Source organism: Chiroxiphia lanceolata, chromosome 8 (assembly GCF_009829145.1).
Source record: "Chiroxiphia lanceolata isolate bChiLan1 chromosome 8, bChiLan1.pri, whole genome shotgun sequence".
In the NCBI taxonomy this organism is placed as follows: domain Eukaryota; kingdom Metazoa; phylum Chordata; class Aves; order Passeriformes; family Pipridae; genus Chiroxiphia; species Chiroxiphia lanceolata.
In genome coordinates, this window is record NC_045644.1 from 7,275,297 (window position 1) to 7,292,878 (window position 17,582).

A 17,582-nucleotide genomic window follows, 5' to 3' on the forward strand; every position below is an offset into this window, starting at 1 on the left:
ATAAAATAACAATTTAATTACTGATTAAATAAGCAACAATAATTGAATAATCATTGACTAAGTGACTAATAAGTGAGAAACAACTCAACGGGGCTTACTGGGAGTTTAAAATATTTTTCAGCATTACCATTAGAGAAAATATTTGAGAGTATTTCTCTGGAACATTTTCCTTAATAAAGACTGCTGCAGTAGATGAAAACTCTTTTGCTTCTTCCAGTTTTGAAGCATCAAGGAAGCATTCGAGTAAATTTCTGCAGAGCAAATAAATACTTCTTTAAATATTTTTTAACATTTTCTGAAGTAATTCTTATTTATATTTTTTCAACATGCTTTCTGTTCAAGGTACCACTCCTAAATGCAGTACAAGCCATTAGCACAAAAGAGATTTTCTAACTTCTACATTTTTGCTTCTCCCAGAGATATAGAGCTGTTAACACATATTTAGTGCAGATCATAAAAATAATCTCGGAAAAGGAGGGTTTTTTTTGTGAAAACTTTTCTCCATAAGATATCTGAAATTAAAAGGAGAAACTATTTAAAATTATAGGAGAATTTCTCTAAGATTCTCCCTTAACTACGGGAAAGGCCAGTATGTCAAAGCCATTTAGCAAAAAAATTATTCATATTGGAAACTGGAACTGGATTTTCAATACTTGATCTGATTTAACTGAGAAAGAGTCTGTGATTCCATGAAATAAATTAACAACAAAAATTATAATCATAATAAAAATATTTTTAAAATAAATACAAATGTAAGAAAAATAAATGCAACCATTAGTCTTATAACACAAATACATTGTGTGCACTTGCTTGTTCTTATCAACACCTCAGCAACAGTATGTTTGGTATCAAAAAACTGCATGCATGGTATTCTACATGGTCCTTAGCATATCCCTTGCAATGTTTTTGTTACTTAAATTTTTATTTCCCTCCAGTTTCAGCTTATAAAGAAAATGCTGCACAGCAATAAACCATAAGTCACAGACTAAAAAACTAGAAAAGATCAAAAAGAGAAAGGGAAAAACTATGGTAGAAGTGTAAGAGGAACTGGAAATGGTCTGTAGAATAGCAGACCAAAAAATCTCTGAGAAAAGCTTGTGGGACCTTGAAAAATTACATGGGCACTCCTCATTTTGCACATAAAACTGAGTTATCTCAAAGTTTATGCTCCAGCTTTGCTCAAGAAATGTGAGAATGGTAATACATTGATAGTGATACACCATTTATTTCCAGTTATTATGAATGACTCAAATACTACATCCAAAATGACTGTGCTACTTCAAATCAGATCCAGGGCAAAGCTGTCTCTGCCACTAAAATTTTAACCTCAAATTAAATATTAAAATTAAGCATTTTTTATGTTGAGTACATTCATGTTTCTTTAAAAAGTTATGAATTAAGCTATCCACAATAAATGTATCTACAGCATTACCAATGAAATACACCTTAGTAAAGACCACCTCAGGTGGCAGCCACATGTCTAAGAGGATTACAGAATGCCCATATGAGAAAATACAATCAAACTTACATCATCAGTTCTGCTCTCCATTCGTTGTCTTGCTCTTCAATTTGGTTTAATGCTGTAATAATCTGAGAAAGGCTGGGAATAAGGCAATTGCGGAATCCAGGCTTAAGAAATGGCCTCACAAGTTGCCAATAAAGAACTGAGGCGTTATATATCAAAAAATAATATCTGAAAAATAAGAATCAAAAATTTAGTATTTCGTGGAATTGAATAAACATGAAATTACAGCTTTTTAAGACACTTCTAAGAAGTAAAAATCGGAACTTTTCATTAGAGCCAATCCTGATCAATAACTGAGAAGACAAGTACAGCACAAGAATATGGTAACTCCTGCAACTACGCTCTACTCAATAATACCAATGAAAAATCAGCTAACGTGGTGCTCTCACTCTACAGAGCACAAGTACAAAAGGGTAAGAAATGCTGAGATGTCTACCAGCCTTACACAGGATTATTCATCCTGTCCATTTAAGAGTTCAGTATTCTTGTGTTGTTACAGCAGTTACAGAAGTTACAAAATGGAAGGAAAAATCTAGAGAAAAAAACCAAACAATACAACTCGAGGTTACCTACTGAAAACCTGAGACAAACAACTGAAAATCTAAATCAGTAACATTTCCTGGGATTTAGAGTTAACCCATCAGTAGGGTCTACCTTCTATCGTGGCTGGCAAAATCTATTGCCTTCATAAAAAACAGCACGAACTTTTCAAACTCCTCCTAGAACAGAACAAAATAAAAGCTAATGCAATTTGAATATGGTTTTTATAAATCAGTACATTATTTTCCTATTTCAGTACGTTCACATCTCATAAATTTTATTTTCAGACTAATCTCAGCTAAAACATACTGCCATAGGAGGTTGCTGCCATAGAAACAGAATAACTAGAAACTGGTTGCATTTTCTGTTACTATGTTTTCCTGATTTCCAATTTTAAAACTGTATTTTCAGTTTATTTCATTTCTGCCAAACACTAATTATCAGGACTGAAATTTTCCAGAACTGCAAAGCTGCATACTTTTTAAGCTTTCAGCAAAGAAAGCCCAGAGATATGCAAGAGCAGATCTGGGAGAGGGGGGGAAATTATATTGGTTTGTCCCATTAAAAAAAACTGAGGTATTATTTTCTTCAAAACAGCTCCAACAACCTAGGAATAAATACTTCTAAAAACTGGTTCAGTGTAAAGCAACCTCTACAATTTCTCACCAAATTATCTGTAGAGTGTAGAGCATGCAACTGGCCTTGGCACAAATAGGCTCTGCCAAGAAACTGGTTCACAGGAAATCTTGCTTTAAAATACATCTGTAGACAGTCACTGCTCATTTCTGGATATCCCATCTAAGACCCAAAAAAAAGCATTTTAATATTTTAAAAATGCAACAAACAATTAAGAACTGTTAGCTTTTAAAAATGCATGCCTAATCAAGGGGTAACATCCAGCTGCATACCAGTATGCAAGCAATATTACACAAAGATGCAGACTTGTACCAGATGTGGTACAAGCCCATTAAAATTGACTAAAATTTGAAGGCATATTTTTGTAATTTTTTTATGAAAAGATAGCTTCCTTATTTAACAAAACTCCTCAGTCACATAACTGCTTACAGTATTCAAAAAATGTCTCCTTTTTAACACAATTGTTAATAGACAAAATTCTTAACAGAATTTTTTTTTAAGTATGGATATTAGCTGGCAGGATTTTGTATGGATGTCAATTTTCAGACCACAGAATTTGATTGGATTGCAGCCTGGGAAAAAAAAAAGATTCATAATTAGAATGGTGTAGAATCTTCCTTCTTTTGGCTGGTAGGGTCTGTTCACAGACACATTTTCTTCAGTCATAACCAAACTGCTAACTTTAAGTTTTACATAACAAGAAAAAACAGGCATATACATATAAAAACTATTTTATATATGCTATGGTATACCTGCCATATTTTGGTCTAATTGAAAACTTCACAAACAACAGTTTGATGACTGACTACAAAAATGTGATACTTCAGAGGTTGAGTTCTAAGGGAAAATGCATGTTTAAACAATTTCTCTCCAAAATCAGAAGAGCGTAATACTTCCCTCAGGCATTTCTGGGATTGTTTTTGAGGCAGTAGCTTTAACAACTCTAAATACAGTATGTCATATACATATTTTTATTCAATACAGATACATTGCCTAAATTACAAACCTGAAGTGCTTGTTCAGCACATAAAACATACAAGTCAGTGCTGAAGTTATCTGAGTCAAGTGCAGATATTCCTTCACTGGCTGATTTGATCAACTCGTAAGCATCCTTCAAAGCCTGAACATCTGCAATATATAAGGAATAAAGAATTTATTCTTCAAGGTGGATTGACTGACTTGATTGCATTCAAATGAGCTATGTGATATCCTGTCTTTCCTTCACAGAAATAAATTAAGAATATTTAAGAAAAATAATATCAAACACATGTTGTTCAAAGTCAGATATGATTCTAAGATGAAGCATTAATAAGTCTTTCGCTATTTAAAATCACTAACATTAGCACACTAAAAAGTGAACTACTTGGAACCCCTAGTTCACAATTCCATAAATTCAGCAGTTTGCCTTCTGTTGGCACAGAAATCCTTAAAGCCGTTCTGTGGAGTGAACTTGCCTGGACGAACACTAGATCTTCTAGAAAAAAACACTGCAGCACTCAGTTCTTTGCATAGCCAAGCAGCATGCTTAAAGCATTCGGAGAAAGAACGCTTTCTCCACATACACAGTTTAATTACAAAACAAATTAGGACCAAGCCGTTTTCGCGTTTAAAGCGTGACGTTTCCTTTATTTAAAGACGGGCACAAGGTGGCAGCCGCCGGCCGCCCGCTCACCTCGGCCGCGCTCTGCGGCGCAGAGCCGCTCCCTGACGGCCGGCTCCGCCATCGCAACCGCCCGAGGCTTCACCCCGCGGGAGCGGGGCCTTTCCGAGGAGGAAAGCGCTGGCCCGGTCAGCCGAGGGGACCGCTTGTGAGCTGTGCCCGCCGGAGGGCCGCCCCCGGCCGCTCCAGCTCCCGGCTCCCACAGCACACGAGTATCCCAGCAGCGCTCCCACAGCACACAGCGCGTATCCCGGCAGCGCTCCCACAACACACGAGTATCCCGGCAGCGCTCCCACCGCAGGGGCGCGCACCTCCCGCCCCTCTGGCCTCGCCAGCCCCAGGCGGGGGAGCTGAGGCCGGGCCCGCCCCGGTGCCGGTGCGGAACCACCGCGGAGGGCGCGGGCTCGGGCTCGCGGGTGACACCGGTAACGACTGGTGGCTTCCTGGGGATGGAGGCAGCGCTAAGAAATTCTCTCACCGGCAACTTTTGTAACGAGAATAGTACAGATGTCAAAGGAAACATTGGTTTGCTCCATGTGCTTTTTTATTATAATTACTTTCTGATTCTTTCGTGCATGGCTTGCAGATTCAAACATTTCATGTGTTACAAATTTGTCCTTCCCAGAGGGCTTTTCTGTAGTGTGTTTTTTTTAACATGTAAGAGAGTACAAAAATGATTTTCCGTAGCATTTTCTCATCTGTTGCTCCTTTCCTTCGGCTCTACAGTAAAGGAGCTTAGGGCCAACTTCACAATCTGTACTGAGGGTGCTGTCCCATCTCATTATGTACCCTGGAGTTTATGTATGACTGTGGAGATAGACACACATTCCCTTCACTCTCAAGCTGCATACTAACGTAATGCCATGCATCCATGCTTCAAAGTGGGCTGCCTGACGTGGTTGCGCTCAAACGAGCTGTGTGATAGCCTGTGTTTTATTTTTACTCCCGTAAAGCCCCGCGTCTGGGACGAGTGCCTGCGAGGGCTCCTCCCGGAGCAGGGCCCGGCCCGGCCCGGCCGCGCATGCGCGGTGTCTCGGCGCGGCCGTGGCGCGGCGATGCGCGGGGCCGGGGCGCTGCTGGTGCTGCTGGCCCTGCTGCCCGTGTGCGCCCCCGCGGGCACGGCCCTCCGCTCCGGCCGCAGCAGGTGGGCAGGGGACGGGTACCCGCCGCTGGGGCGCCTCCAGGGACACCAGGCCCGGGCTCCGGCGGGAACTGCGGCTCAGCTGCCCGGGCTGCACTGAGGCCGCGGCCCCGGGGCACCGGCGCAGCGCTGGGCCGGGGGCTGCGAGGGGACAGCCGGGGCCGGCACCACGATGGCCCAGGAGGAGCGCGGCTTGGGTACTCCGCGATGAGGCCGCTGGCGGTGGGAGCTGGGAGGTCCGGTCGTAGTAAAAGGAGCATTGTACGATGGGGAGATCCAGCAAGTACAGACCAGCAAGTACAGTGAGGAGGATGGTTTCGGCTATTGCAGAGTAAAATCTGTCTTCGCGGATTGCACTTGGGATGAGAACCGAGAACAGCTGTCATACATGGACACTGAATTTTTTTACCACTTTTTCGTCCAGGGACTTTCAGAGTGATTTTTGAATATAGTAATAGAGAGGCTCCACAAAGTTACTGCAATGACAAGAGAGGCTTTCTGTACTTGATTATCAGTGCAGATTGTACAACAGCACATCTAAACTGATGAAAAGTAATACTGTGTTCTGTTGCTGGCATTAATATAAAATAGGAAATTTTGCAAGAATAGCCTATTTAAGTTTACTGAGTGGGGGGGGCTTGTCTTTGCAGGTCTGTGAGTCAAGTATGTGTGGAAAAGTCACTCATTTTCAGAAGTAACACCCCTTATCCTACAAACATCATTGCTGTCCCTGGTGGACATGATCTGTTCTGTGTGCAGCTGAATGACTGTAAGTAACCTTTCTTCATAGATCATTCATTCACAGATTGCCTCTGCTTAGGGAATATTTTTGTTTTAAACTGATACGTTATAATTGTTACTGGTTATTTTGGCTGTTCCTGAGAGAGCATAATGAATCGGGGTCTGATCACCAAAGACAAACACAAAGATGACTGCACTCCGTGTAAGGCCAGGGTTTCTGGCTAAACACAAATCAGCCTTTATCGATTGCTTGTGTATCTTTGATACTTTACTCAGTTTGCTACACTTGGAGCAGCAAGTAAGGATGTTTGAAATATCCCACTGTTATCCTTTTCAGAAAGTGATTTCTTTCCGTATTTTGTATTTTTTATTATACGTGCTTATTTTCATCTTCTCATCTGGCAATGATTTTTTCACTGGTAATCATATACTCTTTTAGGATATGCCAGTAACACTCTTTTCCTCTTTTCTACATTGTATTTCATTTGACTGATTTGATGTCCAACTCTCTGGCATCTATTACTGTTCAGTAGAGTCCCACATTTGAACACACAGTTTTCTCTTTTGAGTCATTTTCTGGGAGTTTTGACCCACAGTCCCAGCTACTTCTGACCTAAATCCATGAGCATTTTAGGTTGGGTAGGGCTCAGGAGGTTAACGGGTGCAACAACTAGTCAGAACATGGTTAGTTTCATACTATCTAGTCCTGCTTCTCAGCTCTTTACAGATGCTGCCTGAATGTTTTGTGTACATTCAGAGAACAACTAGAAGTGTTTTCTTTTTCAGTTTAATGATTATACCCTCAAGTGATTATTAAGCAAGGTGCTCTGTGCACCTACTTTTGTGAACCTTGGAGGAGCTTAATATTCCTTTGACTTTCATCTCCTTCAAAGGTTTACTTGGCTGCTTGATTAATGCTGTATTCAAAAGCTTTTGTTTCTGCTTGCTCCACTGTTCCTCTGAGCATCTGCTCTGCCCTTAAACAGCAGAATTACATTGAAAGCTTGTTTGGGTTTTTTTTTTTTAATGTATGTTTTTTTCCCCCAAACCTACTGGATTACTTAAATTCTTTTTGGTACTACTGCAATTGAGAATACTGACACTTGTCCTGTTGTCAGTAGGATCTCTGGTCCTCGAACCTTGTAAGATGTTTTATTTGGATGTATTGAAAAGTTTATTGTTCGAACAAACACATTGATGAGTCTGCATAGCACATCTTTAATAATTTGCCACTTGATAACAGTGTTTTAGCAGCAATAATTTAATACATTACAGCATTGTAACCATACTATTGAATACCACTGGGTCAAGAGGGAATCACTGTGGAAGACCATGCAAAAGTCTGGTTTTTAGGATGCCTACTGTCTATACTTACTTTTGAGTTTTACCAATCTTAATTATTTCGAATCTATTTAATGTTGCTTTTAATGATCTCATAAATTGGTAGTGCTTTGTAATTAAAATGTCATGTGTGTCTAATTTGGGTATCTCACAGAAATGACAGGACATATTAAAATAGTTGTAAAGCAGTTTTCATGCTTTTTGGAAAGTCATTTCGTGTATTAACATCTGTTAATCATGAACAGTACAAACTACTCAGGATGTCATCCTATTCCTAGACCATATTAGCCTGTTAGAAGTGTTAAATTGGGTTAATTAATATAAGGCACCATCTAGCTTATAATTACTGAAGCTGTTCCTTTTAAAAACGTTGGCACAATATTTACTTTTATCTTTTCTAGTAATCTGATATTGGCAGATTTCTTTTTTTTCTCCTTTCAAACTCTAGCAAAGCTGAACTATTTCCAACAGCCCCAGGATATCAAAGAATCTGATTTTATGAAGTTCTTAGAGAAGTATGGCAGACACTCTTTCATAGCACCATCACAAGTCCAGCCATCATTCTCTGCTTTTTACCGTGTGAGTTGAAATCATAATCAGTTTGTACATACACTTCTACTAAAGCTGTCTGATGAGATCTAATGACAACAGATTGAAAGAGTCTTACTTTTGTACCTGTAATCCATGATATCACAGAATTGTAGCGTATCCTGAGTTGGAAGGGACCCACAAGGATCATCCAGTCCAACTCCTGGTCCCGCCCAGTGCACCTGAACAATCCCACCCTGTCCCTGAGAGCGTTGTCCAAATGCTCCTTGAGCTCTGGGAGCCTTGGGGCTGTGAACACTGCCCTGGGGAGCCTGTTCAGTGCCCGACCACCCTCTGGGGGAAGAACCTTTTCCTGAGATCCACCCTAACCCTCCACTGGCACAGCTCCAGCCAGTCCTTTGGGTCTTGTCACTGCTCACAGGGAGCAGAGATTGGTGCTGCCCTTCTGCTGCTCTTTGTGAGGAAGCTGGAGACCCCGATGAGGTCTGACCTCAGTCTCCTCCAGCCTGAGCAGACCAAGTGCCCTTAGCTGCTCCTCATATGGTTTCCCTTCCAGGCCCTTCACCATCTTCATTGCCCTCCTTTGGATGCTTTCCAGTAGCTTTAGATCTTATGATGTGGTGCCCAAAACTGCCCTCAGGGCTCCAGGTGAGGCCACCTCAGAGCTGAGCAGGACAATCTCCTCCCTCAACTGGCTGATGATGCTGAGCCTGATGCACCCCAAGACAGAGGTCACCCTCCTGGCTACCAGAGCACACTGTTAAAGTGTTTGTTTCTCAGTTCTCCTGATGAATTTTCTTGCATTTAAAAGATTGGACAACCTTTTAGACAAAGCTGAGTGTACACAAAGAAGAGGTATAGATTTGTCTCTCTGCCCTGATGATGACATCACCTTGTGTTCCACAGTAATTGTGATTTCTCCAAATTGTCTTTTCAGGCTGGCGATCCAATCCTAATCTACTTTGATTCATCATCTGTACTGAGCACGCTTAGACAGCCAGTAAAAATGGGAGCCAGTGGACTTTGTGTTGATGGAAATCCTGCTGGTTAGTAAAGGGGGAAGAATATCTTAGGGTGATTTGCTTCTGTTTGATCTGTTGTCATGTCTTAACTCAGGCTTCCTGGACAGTAAAAGTACAAGCTGTACTCGGATTTTTGCCAATTTGAGCAAGAGCTGCACGACTGACCCTGCCCTCGACGCTGCCTCTTACTACCGGGATTTCACTGTGCTGAAGGTGCATGTCAGATTTCTTGCTTTTGTGCAAAATCATGGTTGCTTGACTTTGCATTGCTTTCCTCTGCAACTTCAGGTAACTGGAAAACTGAAGGTCACCTAGTGTGTCAGCCCTGATCTCCCAGTTGTTGAGGCCTTCTTGCTGGGACACCTGCTAAAACTATTGTGATTGGTGATAATCCTTCAAACTACTTTCAAATAAATTTCAGTTATTAGCAAATTATTAATGGGTTTAACAGGTGCTTCACTGATACTTCATGGTTTTAATGGTTTATATAGACTCTCTTGCATTTTAAATAGACTGTTTTTCAAAGTATTCCTTTCTGTTCCATCAGCTTGATCAACCAAGTAGTGCATGTACTCAGTAAAGAATGAGGATTTATTTTACACAATATGTTACCTCTAAAATCATATGGAAGGCCGCTTATAAATATTAGCTCTGTTTACAGTCGTAGATTGAATTCCATATCAATTTCTCCACTATTTATTTTGATTTAATTTCAAAGTAATGGATTTACTGTTCTGCATTCATCGTGCTGGTCTTACTGAATGTTTATATGAAAATATCTCCTCTTGCCTTCTAGAGTTTCTCTGGTGTTCCATGAGAAAACAACATTGTAAATATGAACACCTTACTAAGGCTGATGACTCTGTTCTCCCTTATATTGGAAATGTAAATCAGCATAACTGTAGTAGAGAGTATTCTATCGATCAGATTTAACTCATGTTTTCAGGGCTTTCTTTGTCATTGTGACCAAAATTCAGTTTTTCCTTAACTGGAAGCTAAAGTAATTACTTGATGGCAGAAGAAGGAGTTCCAGGAATGGATCAGAGATATGATACTTCCAAGTATCTGCATTTTGCAGGACATTAGCAAGGCCGAGATTAAATTTGTCTTCTGATGTTCTAAAATGCATTTTGTGGATTAGGTCTGTGATTTATAGATCACAAAATGATGACAAGTTTTACACATCTGGAATAAACCAAGTAATTTTGTCAATATAATATGTAGGTTCTGTTTAGTGATGATGTCATGACTTTAGCACTTGCAAACACAGAAATTTACTTGGGGTCTTTTTGGTGTTATATAATGGTTTGTTTATTTTTCCCAGGTCCCAGTTAGTGGCACCATTCTGCAGTCCATGAAGGTCAGTCTCTGTCTCCAATGAAAATAATTTCTACTTCTGAAATAAAACATACTTGAAATCTTAAGCATTCGTAGTAATGTCCATAGGTTGGGAACTTGGGAGAATGGGAATGTGCTGTGTCTGAGACTAGTTTTTTTTTGACAAAAGTGTGACATTATAGAAAAAAACAAGGATATAAGGAAGGATGTACTTTTAAATGAATGGGCACAGACAGGGCTAAAGTCAGGGAGGTAGCTTGTTTTCTTGGAAAAAAATTGGGCAAAAAAAATGAGCAGGGTGGTGTGCTCACAGATCACAGCTACGGCAAGGAGGTAAATCTGTCTTGGATGGAAAAGCAGTGGAAAAGAGTAAAGAATGCACACTCCTTTTAAATAATTAATAATTGTTCATGTGCTTCCTGTCTCCAGGTAAATGTCACTGCAGTTGCACCACCTGGAGCTCCCCGCATGAGAGACAACACATGTACCAACGTGGTTTCTGAGGTATGTGAATCTCCTTTCCTTTGCACAGCTTAACACAAAGTTATTGCCTTTCTCTGTCTCTGATTTTCCTCTGAATTGGACTTTCAGGTGATCTATGAGATAGAATACAGTGGCACAAGTGGGATTCAGAGTGTTTCTGTCCAGTTCAAAGTGAGCAACATTTCTGGGAACCTCGGATCCTCTCTGCAGCAGCACTTCAGTTTGCACTTCTGGGTCAGTGCCCCCATCCTCCCTGGGCTTTTACCAGGCTTGTAGTCTGTTGTTTGTGACCGATTTTGATACAGATGAGATCTGAAAAGATTCGAGCAGTGTCACTGTGGTAGAGTAGTAACAGAACCCTGGGATGCAGATGGTAGTTGAAGGCAGGAGGGGATGCATTTCTGGTCTCAAGTAAACCATGCTAGTAGAAAAATTCAGGCTCAGTGCAAGCATGCAGTCCTGCATTGCACAAATTTCAAGGGGCTGATTGTTTTTATCTGATTATTTTTGCTGTTGTTTTGGTTTGGATGTTTTTGGGGTTTTTTTGTTGGGGTGGAAGGGAAGAGGAATCACCAGCATGCTCTTGTGAAGGAAAGGGTTGAAGCTATTGCTTTATCTGAGGTGTTCAGTGTTTGTGAACAAAGTTGCTAAATTTATTCCAGGTACTTATTTAACTTTGCCTGTGCAGCAGGAAAGAGAGGGAGGGGGTGGAACCTTGTTGAAGTTAGCCCCAGAGGCTCTCACCATAAAACAATTTAGAAGTGGAATGTGCCACTAAGAATCAGGGTCAAGGCAGGGTTTGTTCTGCAGTTCATCTGTAGAATTGCCCAGACTGATTTGTTCACTTCCTCAGACACAAATGCTGAGCAATAGGAATTCATTGTCCTGAGAGCTTTCCTGGTAGTATCCACATTTCAGGTACTGACACTTAGTTTTTTACCTCCCGGACTGCAAGTGAACTTTCCAGGTAAGAAAGAGACTTTGGAAAAAAATAATGGGAGTTTTAGTAGTGCATAATATTTAGTCACTCAAAAAATTACTTATGTTTACATTTTTGAGAATATGAATTTGATCTTCAGAGATCAATGGATCTCATTGATGCCAATATTTCCCCCTTCTTCTATTTCTTCCCTTTGCATCTTTGTAGACCAAGACCCTCTCTCATATGTTGCCCAGAAGTGGAAACCCTGGCTATATCACTGGAGCACCATTGCTGATTGCAAACAGTGGTGCCATGCAGCATGTATCCTTTTTCTGCTACCAGTTTTTATTTATTACTGGATTTCTTGACTTCTGGTACTCCCTTGTCTGGACTTTTGTAGTCCTCTGATATGGAAAAGGAGGAGTGTGGGCTGAGTGGGTTGTTAAATACAAGATGAGTGTCCTCTACTGTCTGTTTATGCTTTTATTTGGCTTCTTGACGTGCAGTCTGTCAGATGAGTATTTTACGGAGTGAAAGTGATGGAAGTTGCTCACAGTTCCTCAGACACACGGTACAATTTGGAAGGAACATGAGAACAGGCTGCAACCTCAGGTGACAACACACTCTGCAGTTGTCCTTCCTGACACAGTTGGAAGGTGTAGACTCACTTAGCACATCTGTTATGCAGGGCTGTGGAGCCAGGGTCCTTCCCTGAGGTCACCAATGGGTCTCTACAGATCTTTCATATCCTCCTAAGAGAACTTGGATATCAGGGAGATGGAGGACCACTAGAATAACCTGAACATTGTGAAGGCCTTCTGGGACATCATGAGGCTGTAGTCTGACAATACGTCTTGGACAAGACTGGAGTTTGTATTTGAGGAGTGAATTACAAAGGAATCTTTAAAAGTGATTGTTTTGATGATTTGGATTGTTCTTTTAACAGGGCAGGTGTAGAACCACTGGTGTGATAAGATGGCTAAAGAGCTGTCAGTTTTCCTTATCATACATTGCCCTGCCATATTTTTCTCCCTTCTCATTGCAGAGATGATTGCATCTGTTTAATACCAATACTTCTTGACTCATTACAGGAGCAGAAGAAATACTCATTACAAAGGCAGGATGTTGATAGTGGGATTTTTGTCCTGGAAATCACTTTGTCAAAGCTGTTATTTTCTGATTTCCAGCCTATCCCCATTACTGGAAGAGAGTAACTGTAGTTACATCCAGCAGAAGTTATACGAGGCTTTTCAGGGGATGAACAGAGCAGAGGACCTTGCTATAACTGGCAGTGCTCATTCAACCCAGACAGAAGAGTGGACAACCATTCTGGTTCAGAACTGCAGTGTGCAGGTAATATGAATGCAAGAAGACCAGCTGTGAATATTTTTCCTTTCATATCTTTGTATTATCTCAGGGAAGTGTGGGCATCTGGACTTTCTTTGTGTGATGATCCTCTGACTCTTAGGAGTCTTAATACCTGTAAGCAGTCATGGTTCATACTGTTAGGGTACTTAGCAAAAGAAACCCCAACAAACCCTGACAGATTTCATATTTCTCGAATCCTGTTCCTGCTATCTAAGTGGGCCAAAAGGGTTTAATACTGAATCCAGTATTGTATTACATAGTTTTCTGACAGCCTTCTAGAACTAATAGCACCTGGTTACTTGCTATTAATTTGATATTTCTGATTTTCCATTTTCTAGGGATATTTATATATCACCTAATAAGGTTAAAAGTTTGCGACCAAAGTGCTTGTATATTAATAATTATTAATCTGTCAGATGGCCTAATGGAATGCAAAATCCAAATGGTACAGCTGAGACAAATTCTGTTTGAAAGTGAGATGGATATAGCTCCAAAAGGGGTGGTTGACCTGACTAGAAGTTAGAGAGTTAGTGCTTAAGTGACCTATGCTATCCAAAATATTAGACTTGGACCATAACGGTCCTTTTTCACTTTTAAAATACTATATTAAGTTGATAGGAGTATATTTTATTTTCAGGCTGTGAATTGCACTTCCTGTTGCATGGTTCCTGTGACCCTGGAGATACAGATACTGTGGTCTAAAGTGGGCCTCCTGTCCAACCCACAAGCTCAAATACTGGGCGCACGGTACTTTTACCAGTGTCAACCCCTGAAGGTATGTAATTAAAACCCCTCTCTCTCACAGAGAGGTAATTAAATGGGATTTACAGGTTGCTTAAGAACCAAGGAATCAAATGGTCTTGAAACTAAGTTGAGATTTATTGAACTTTAGCAGTAGTCTGGCTGCAATGGCAAGAGTTGTTATTTAACAGCTCCATAGATGAAAAATTGTTTTGAGATCTGTTTAGTACTTTCCTCACGCAGTTGCACAACTGGAAAAGGTACTTTCTTTCCAACTCCAAACCACCTTCTGCCACTTAAGGACTCAAACTTTAAACTTTTGCTCAGTATGAAGTTGTATTTACAAAGATTCAGTTACTCCATGTTTATCTGGTTGTCTCTTAAAGCCTTGATATGGAATTTGAGTTGATTTATGTTTCACGGACCCCTCAGCATGCTGATAATCTGTGTAAGAAGACATTTCTGTTCTTCTAGAGGTTCTGAAATCACCAGGTAGCTGAGGAAGAGACTAATGCTGATGGCAGCAGATTTGAAGAATTAAGGAGGAAGGCTTGTAAGCCAGAAGGAGGCACTCAAGGCCAGGTTGGATGGAGCTCTGAACAACCTGGTCTAGTTGAAGAGGTCCCTTCTCATTGCAGGGGACTTGGACTAGGTGACCTTTACAGGTCCCTTCCAACCCAAACTATTCTGTGGTTCTGTGATGTCAGCAGGAGCTAACAGGGTCATAAAAGACAATGAATAGTCTTTTTCAAGCATGTTTCAGTGGATCCCATTTTGGTGCATTTTTTGGTTTTGACATCACATAGTCTTTTGGGCAGCTCGTGTATTTCAAGGCTTATACTTCTCTGTAAGGAAGCTGAACATGAGCCAGCAGTGTGCCCAGGTGGCCAAGAAGGCCAGTGGCATCCTGGCCTGTATAAGGAACAGTGTGGCCAACAGGACCAGGGAAGTGATTCAGCCTCTGGACTCAGCACTGGTGAGGCCACACCTGGAGTGCTGTGTCTAGCTCTGGGCCCCTCAGTTCAGGAAGGATATTGAGGGGCTGGAGCAGGTCCAGAGAAGAGCAACAAGGCTGGTGAAGGGACTGGAGCACAAGTCCTATGAGGAGAGGCTGAGGGAGCTGGGGTTATTCAGCCTGGAGAAGAGGAGGATCAGGAGAGACCTCATCACTCTCTACAACTCCCTGAAAGGAGGTTGTAGCCAGGTGGGGGTTGGTCTCTTCTCCCAGGCAACTATCAGCAAGATAAGAGGTCATGGTTTTAAGCTCTGCCAGGGGAGGTTTAGGTTAGATATTAGGAAGTAATTCTTTACAGAGAGAGTAATCAGCCATTGGAATGGGCTGCCCAGGGAAGTGGTGGATTCTCCATCCCTGGAGGTTTTTAAGATGAGACTGGATGTGGCACTTAGTGCCATGGTCTAGTAACCACGGTGGTAGGGGCTCAAGGGTTGGACGTGATGATCTCAGAGGTCCCTTCCAACCTGGCTGAAAAAAAAAATAAGGAAAAAAGAAAAGAGAAAAAAAAGAAGGAAAAAACCCCCTGAGAAATAAATTTATTGAAATAAATTTATTGTTTTATTGGGTCCCTGCTTTATTTTAATGACATTTTATTGAAAGGATTTCATCTTGTGGTTCTGTCTGTTTCTGGCAGCAAACACTTGTCCAAAGGGCCAGGTGATCTTATCTTACATACAGTTTATAATTTTATAAAAAATAAAGCTAGCTTTGCTTCTGTTCTTATTACTAGCTAGCTGATATGTATGTCCTCTGAATAGAAGGCTTACTCTAGCAGAGCTTGAGTCACTGCTGCCACTTTGGAGATCTGTAACATAGGATGCACAGTAGCTACTGGTCTTTCCTGTGCCCTCAATTTACCTGTGAAGTATCAATTTGAGGAAAGAGGGTTCACTCCACTGAAAACTTAGGACACTTAACTCCTACCATTGTAAAGACATCTTGCTTGCCAGTCATCTGTGGTGGGTGTCCATTAGAAAATTGAGGGGGGATATCTATTTTGCATTGTCTGCTAAACTGTGCTTTCCCTCTTGTTGCAGTTCCTGAGTGCACACACGGTACCTGTGACAACTGTTGTTACCTTCACTGACATGACAGACTGGCCAGAACCACCCCGGGGCCAGCCCCAAAGGCACTGGAAACTCCCATTTGACATCTTTTTCCCATTCAAGGTGGCACTGAATTTGGAAAGCAGTTACAGAGTTGATCTGGCTGGCTATTTTTTGTTTATTCTAATAATGTCTAGTATTCTCTGCTTTTGAAAATAGATAAGGCCTGTACTTAAAGTTCAGTAAGTGAATTGGTACATTCAGAATATGTTCCAGGAAGTTGTTGGATGAAAGTATATTTTTTAGCAAAGGATTTATTTTTTATCTTAAATTCTTCAGATGATGGAAAAATCTGCCTCATACGATGCCAGGTACTCCAGTGGAATCAATAGGGGGCAAGAAGATCAGAGCCTACTGTTAATAAAATGTATTTGTTGCTTTTGTACATATACTGCGTGTAGCAACTTTATTGCTCTCCCTCATTACAAACTTTAAAAAAGGGTGGAAAAATAAACTGAAAGACTTGTAATTAGTCAGGGTATCAAGGGACATAACACTTAATTAAACAAAACCAAACATGCAGATTTTGGGGTAACTTCACGTATTTACCTTTGTGAGTGTTTGCATGGTTTATTAGCTGGGAAAGAATTCCATGCAAGTGTCTGCTGCTTCCTGGGATTCTGATTCTGGGGCAGCCCATGCAGGCTGCGCTGAACACTTTGTGTTCCAGTGTTACACGGGGCTGCTGGTACCAGTACAGCACTGAGCTTGGATTTTTAAGTAGACATGGCTTCTCAGCTGTGCCTTTGCAAAGCTTTTAGTGGAACACATCTGTAGTGTGTCCTGTGTCCTCTGATGCCTCTGACCTGTGGTATCCAGCAAATTAATTTACAGGTGACAGTAACTGAAACTTCCCAAAAGTCAAATTGCCAAGTGTGTCAGGAGTGTCAGGATATAGCTTGAATGAAAAGGATCATCTGGCATCCCTATTTTCTGCATTATTGAAATAAATCAGTTAAGTGTGACTACAGAGATACTGTTTATCTATGAGCTGCAAATACATGAAGTAAGAATGCATCACCTTATTTCTGTAATTCTCTGCCATACCTCAACCTCCAACGTGTCGTATTTTCTAGCTCATGTTTGGCTCCTCTGACATTTTGTCATTGCAAGAAATGGAGCTGGAAGGAGCCTTGTCCATAACCTGTTCTAGCCTGAATTAAGGCCAGTACAAATTCTAGCCATGGCATAGCAATGGATGTGCATTTAGAATCTGCAGTTTTTTCCCCACTGCCTGATATTAAATAGCCTCCTTTGCAATCCAGTATCAGACACGGTATGTCAGTGGCACACACCAGGCAGGCTCGTGTGTCAGATGCCCAGGATGGAGTGTTTGTACTCGGTGGGAAGGGCTGGGACAGCGCTGTGCAATGTCCCTGCTGCCAGCACTGTATCTGGAGCCACCTGTCCAGCGTGCCATTTTTGGGGCAGTAGGTCTGTTTTTACACTGTCCG

At 41.2% G+C, this 17,582-nt stretch overlaps 2 protein-coding genes across 9 annotated transcripts in view; one reads left to right on the forward strand and one right to left on the reverse strand.

The window, feature by feature from the left end:
• CFAP46 (cilia and flagella associated protein 46) overlaps positions 1–5,372 on the reverse strand; it is a 64,312-nt gene extending 58,940 nt beyond the window's left edge. For 5 of the 6 annotated variants that reach the window (XR_004358191.1, XM_032694186.1, XM_032694189.1 and 2 more), the window contains exons 1-6: positions 4,374–4,664; positions 3,708–3,829; positions 2,732–2,863; positions 2,180–2,244; positions 1,529–1,693; positions 128–251 (exon numbers count right to left, since the gene is read on the reverse strand). Coding sequence is in view for 5 of the 6 variants with exons in the window: in XM_032694186.1 (XP_032550077.1) it covers positions 128–251; positions 1,529–1,693; positions 2,180–2,244; positions 2,732–2,863; positions 3,708–3,829; positions 4,374–4,425 (660 nt within the window). In the remaining variant the exon portion in view is untranslated. Of the gene's footprint in view, positions 1–127; positions 252–1,528; positions 1,694–2,179; positions 2,245–2,731; positions 2,864–3,707; positions 3,830–4,373; positions 4,665–5,150 lie in introns of those variants that run through there. The other variant, XM_032694188.1, reaches the window with a different exon arrangement.
• Positions 5,373–5,402: 30 nt separating this feature from the next.
• Positions 5,403–16,588, forward strand: TCTN3 (tectonic family member 3). Of its 3 annotated transcripts, none has more exons than XM_032694197.1 (13): positions 5,403–5,505; positions 6,153–6,271; positions 8,033–8,163; positions 9,071–9,179; positions 9,250–9,368; positions 10,480–10,515; positions 10,923–10,997; positions 11,085–11,210; positions 12,124–12,219; positions 12,413–12,510; positions 13,086–13,251; positions 13,904–14,041; positions 16,060–16,588. In XM_032694197.1, the coding sequence occupies exons 1-13, from the start codon at positions 5,417–5,419 to the stop codon at positions 16,279–16,281; spliced, it is 1,524 nt and encodes a 507-aa protein (XP_032550088.1). In that variant the 5' UTR covers positions 5,403–5,416; the 3' UTR covers positions 16,282–16,588. The 3 variants fall into 3 exon arrangements, with proteins under 3 accessions (XP_032550088.1, XP_032550090.1, XP_032550089.1); XM_032694199.1 differs by lacking the exon at positions 5,403–5,505 and adding an exon at positions 5,690–6,054; XM_032694198.1 differs by lacking the exon at positions 5,403–5,505 and adding an exon at positions 5,695–5,738.
• Positions 16,589–17,582: the final 994 nt, after the last annotated feature.

What these genes read in the sequence shown, in the direction of transcription:
- TCTN3 (XM_032694197.1), top strand. Translation starts at nt 5,417, where the DNA reads ATGCGCGGGGCCGGGGCGCTGCTGGTGCTGCTGGCCCTGCTGCCCGTG. An exon ending in CTGTGTGCAGCTGAATGACT is followed by an intron (nt 6,272 to 8,032) that starts GTAAGTAACCTT and finishes TTCAAACTCTAG; the next exon opens with CAAAGCTGAACTATTTCCAA. An exon ending in TGTTGATGGAAATCCTGCTG is followed by an intron (nt 9,180 to 9,249) that starts GTTAGTAAAGGG and finishes GTCTTAACTCAG; the next exon opens with GCTTCCTGGACAGTAAAAGT.